The sequence below is a fragment of the Portunus trituberculatus genome, chromosome 38, assembly GCF_017591435.1.
Source record: "Portunus trituberculatus isolate SZX2019 chromosome 38, ASM1759143v1, whole genome shotgun sequence".
Taxonomy (NCBI): domain Eukaryota; kingdom Metazoa; phylum Arthropoda; class Malacostraca; order Decapoda; family Portunidae; genus Portunus; species Portunus trituberculatus.
The window spans coordinates 6,303,482-6,308,481 of record NC_059292.1 but is presented as its reverse complement, the minus strand read 5'-3'; the positions used below and the strand labels follow the sequence as shown (position 1 = coordinate 6,308,481).

Sequence of the window (5,000 nt, the reverse complement as noted above, 5' to 3'; positions counted from 1 at the left end):
GTTTCCCCAAGTGTCATTCAAATCCTTTACTGAGGAGGACACAGGCAGGACATCTCATAACAAGGTAAATTATTAATCTCTTGTAATTCCCTATTGTTTATTCACGTGACCCGCAATCGTGACCTGTATAGCGCAAGTCTCTTTAAACGAAGTGATTTGTGTGCGCACGAATGTATAATGAGTTTAAAGGTGGCAGAACTGTTTCACTTTTAGTCTGAGAGGAGAAGAGTCTTTGTCTTCGTTATTTTTCATGTTAGTCTTATTCTTTCATCATTTTTTTTTCTTATTTTATTCTGTTGTGGTTCGTTTTTATGTGGTGATCTTCAGGGCTTTATAGACATCCTTTGCTTGGAGTCGCGGAAAAGTACATTTTTTTTTTTGTCCATGCTACAGAATCATTTAAGAGACTGTAACGTAGAGAAGAAAAAAACATGCCGTCAAAACAATATTAGTGGTTGTGGAGAAAATTTATCCAGCAGTGAATATGTTGAATCTATGCAGTTTATCTTCTACAGGCAATAAATACCAAAAACTTTTGCTCCTCGTTCTTTTTTGTGTGTCTATGTGTGTGAGTTCTTCGTATTCACTCTATACTAAACGTAATCTTCCTTTTTATCATTCCTTGGTGGCCTCTTTCCCTACACACGCCTCTCGACCGAAACCAAGCCGCCTCACCTCCCTGTCGCCTCCACTATTTTCCCGCGCAAGACAGTGTGACTGGCGACCAACACTTTCACTACCAAGACCATTTTCCGGCCTGTGATCCCCGTGTTTTTAGGGTGTAATGCTTCCCGCCTCCTCATGCATCCTCCCGCCTTGAGCCAGTTCTGCAGAAAGCTCTTGTAGCGTGATGGAGATAAGAAAAAAAAAGGTAGAAAAAACAGCGAAAAGTCACACTACATTACTAGGGAGAGGAAAAGAGTTAGGAGAGGCAGACAGGCAGACAGCTCATTCAGTTTGCTCTATATGGAAAAGAAAAAAAAAGAAAAGGAATAAAGGAAAGAGACAGATGAGGTAACTTAAAGTAAATTGCACTTTCCATTTGCGGCTCTGAAATGGTTCGCTGGCAGCCGAGTTCAGTAAGGGCGTGGAGATTAAGGGGGGGAGAGGGCCAGGCTGGAAAGCATTGGCTCGGAATAATGTTTACCGGCGCTGGCCTAAATATCAGGGTGGGCGCAGCTTGTTTACTGAGTAAGCAGGTGTACACACGGGCCGGGCGAGGGTTTATCTACCACCAGCGGCTACTACTTATTCCCAGTGCGTTTGCCTGGGCGTGGTTAACTATTGGCCTGTATTCTGCAACGTTTTGCGCTCTCATCACCACTGTTTTCCAAGGCCACAGAGAACGTTACCAGAGTTCTCAAATGTGTTCATCCACTTGATTATGTAGAGTCATTGTTATTTTGTCTCTAGAATTTAAAAAAAAAAATTGAAAACGCATGGAACTTCAATTAGAGGCTTTCAAAAGTGGTGGAGTTGCGGACAGAGGCTCTTCAAAATATGGTACCTAATATTGAAATGGAAGGAAGAGCTTAGCGTTGAGTCTTCTTAGGAACCTTGACGCGAAGAAAAAAACTAATTGCCAGGGGATGAAGACTAGCTGGAAATGGTGCTTAAAAAAAATGTATATATATGTAAGAGTCTCTGAGCGCAGGGAAATTAAAAGAAGGGAAATTGAGGACACGGGAAGGATCACAAAAAAATATATATACAAAAAAAAAAAAAAATTCAGCGGGGAAAAAAGAGAGAGAGAGAGAGAGAGAGAGAGAGAGTACGAAATAAAGGAATAGAACTGACCACCAACTGTGAAAAAGAGAAACCGATACTTTAAATAATTAAAATAGAAATTCGTGAGACATACAGAAATCTACTCCTAAAGAAAACGGGAAGCAATAAAAAGGAGGAAAAAAAAAGAAAGAATGAAACTGGGAGAGAGAAAAATAGAGAGAAGAATCTACACTAAAGAAAACGAACGATGAAAAGAGAAAATTAATATACAACTGAAGAAAGCAAATAGAGAAAAAGAAAACAAATGGAATAATAAACAACTAAAAGAAGAGAGGAAGAAAAACTAAAATGAGAAGCACTGAAGAGAGAAAGAGAGAGAGAGAGAGAGAGAGAGAGAGAGAGAGAGAGAGAGAGAGAGAGAGAGAGAGAGAGAGAGAGAGACAGACAGACAGACAGACAGACAGAGACAGAGACAGAGAAAATAAAAACACACTAGAAAAATATGATAAAAGAAAACAACAAATTCTTACCAGCCTGAAGAGGAAGGAGCAGCAGAAGAAGGCGCAGCAGCAGGAGGGCGAGCCAGGGGAGCAGCGGCTTGGGGGTCATGGTGATGCAGTGGTAGAGAGAGAGAGAGAGAGAGAGAGAGAGAGAGAGAGAGACAGGAGGATTGTGGGAGCCGTGTGTGGAGGGCGTGGAGGAGGTTTAAAGTGAAAGAAAATTGTTCAGTCACTCGAAGACAAAGAATGGGGATACTTGGGAGGAGGCATTGCCCGTGGTGGTGGTGGTGGTGGTGGTAAAGGTAATGGTGTAGTGAGCTGTGTAATAGTGGTGGTGGTGGTGGTGGTAGTGGTGTTTTTTTTTTTTATCTATTCACGTAACAGCTTAATAGTTGTGGTTTAAAGTGCTTCTAAGTTGTGGTTGTGACTGAACTGGTGTTGTGGTGGTTTGTTGTGGTAGCAGTGGTGGTGATTGGTGTGTGTTTGGGTGGGTGTGTGAGTGGTGATTGCCTCTGCTTCTGTTGACTGATTGGTGAGTGTAGGAGTGAAGGAACAGTGGTAGTGGTTGGGCTGCACTGGTCGTGGTCGTGGTGGTGGTCGTAGTGGTGGTGGTGGTGGTGTTGGTGAGGGGGCCGTCCGTACTTCTGAAAGGCAATGCACGTAACATTTAACTTCTACACTAGATAAAACACACACACACACACACACACACACACACACACACACACACACACACACACACACACACACACACACACACACACACACACACACACACACACACACACACACACACACACACTTTATTAGGTTAGCCTCCTAAACTTTTCGCCAACTAATCACTTTAGTTAATTAACCTAAATAGTTGATTTCATGTGTTGATTTGATTTCCCCTTAATTTATGGAATCATATCAGTTAACTTTCAATTAAGTTCACATGTTAACGAACGGAAAAAAACACTAACTTTATAGATTGTTTAGAGAGACTCGTCATCACTCGCTATGTTTTTTTTTTTTGTTTATCTGTGGATTGAATGCCTGAGAGAGAGAGAGAGAGAGAGAGAGAGAGAGAGAGAGAGAGAGAGAGAGAGAGAGAGATTAAATAGATGACAAGAACATTCACCGAGGTATATTTTTTATTGAAACTTCTTAACAATACAGCGTAGTACATTAGGCAACAAAAATCTGTATTCGTACTGTAACTGTACCATTATCCATCAGTTTTCATCTATATACCTATCTATTTACCAAACTATCTATCTATCTATCTATCTATCTATCTATCTATCTATCAATCAATCTAGTATTCCTTGTCTCTCCAAATCTTTCAATCACAGGAGTTATCCGACGAATGATTAGCAGCTTTCGCCGCATCACCGCTAAAAGCCTTTAATCGCAAGACAGTTGAGATCTAAATCACTTCAAACACAGCATAAATCTTGTTAGTTTACCAAATAAGTCTGTGTGCACTCTCCGCTTCGCTTTTGTCTGGGGCGGGCGACAGGCGTAGAGGGTTGCCGTGCTAATCGTTAAATTGCACCAAATATGTACATAGGAAGCAAGGTTTGTGTGTTTTTCTTATATTTGTGTGTGGGAGGGGAGAGAGAGAGAGAGAGAGAGAGAGAGAGAGAGAGAGAGAGAGAGAGAGAGAGAGAGAGAGAGAGTGAGTGAGTTTATCTCCTTCCCGATCATCACTCCATCACAGTGACGTTCGCCGGTACAAGCTCATGTGCAGAAGCTTGCTAAACAAATCATGGTAGCCTCACCAGGAGTTCACGCCGTTACTTAGCTACAGTACCGCTGGATAAACAAAACAGATCAAACAAAGCACTACACATTTAACAGAACGGTCAAATAATCATCAATCTTACAACGCAAATAGACATAAGGTGGTGGAAATTTTAATGGTAGAGATTTCAATAGAAGCGTAATTGTCATTGTGTAATTGTATGCCATAGTTAATGATCGTGAGGAACGAGTTAACCCCTTCAGTACTAGGACATTTTTACCATGAGTTTTGGGTATGATTAGATGATTGTATTGACATTAGGAAGGGTCTTTTGCGGTCAGAAGATTGATTGCCGGAGACTTCACTATTTTAATCCCCACATAAGTTTCTGAAGCTGCATAAAATCACCAGATAGAAAGCAGAATGAATGTGGAAACGCGTCATGGTACCAAAGGGGTTAAAGATTACTGATCCCGTTATTGGGGAAAGGTTACAAGGTGGCACTGGTGTTGCTACGGTGAGCAAACCTGCCAACCGAAGCGTCAACTTTAGTACAATTTAACTTATTGATGAATGTTCTCCTCGCGACGAGAAGTTCATGGTACGTACATTTTAAAGCTGCCCTCGACACTACAGAGGCAAGACAAGATCGACGCGGCTACGGATGTCACTCTCCTCGCTATCGCAGCCTTGAACCAGTCTCGCCCGCCCGAATGTGTGAGCAGAGAGATAGGAAGATGAAGCTTGATAAGGCAGGTTGACAAAAACAGGCTACCAATGATGTACTCTCAGCATTGATCTTGCTATGTATTGACTAAAATGACATTAATCGTGCTTTTCCTTGACATGCGCCGTTAGTGATGTGTAAGCATTACAAAAAAGGAGATAGACAATCTGCTGGGAGCTTAGTGTAATGAATTATATTGCTGAATTGCATGATGCGGTGTCACGAGGCGGGTCACGGCGACAGTTCAGACTATTTCTGGAGCAAGCGGAGGCGCAGAGAGGTCGAGGTTGCTTTGAACACACATTAAAAATTAAAT

The 5,000-nt window shown here is 41.8% G+C and overlaps 1 protein-coding gene across 1 annotated transcript in view; it reads right to left on the bottom strand.

Moving 5' to 3' along the window:
- LOC123515095 (mucin-5AC-like) overlaps window positions 1-5,000 on the bottom strand; it is a 22,863-nt gene that overhangs the window by 8,946 nt on the left and 8,917 nt on the right. The window contains exon 2 of the mRNA XM_045273523.1: window positions 2,259-2,872. Within this exon, the coding sequence (XP_045129458.1) occupies window positions 2,259-2,337 (79 nt within the window). The 5' untranslated portion in view covers window positions 2,338-2,872. The remainder of the gene's footprint in view (window positions 1-2,258; window positions 2,873-5,000) is intronic.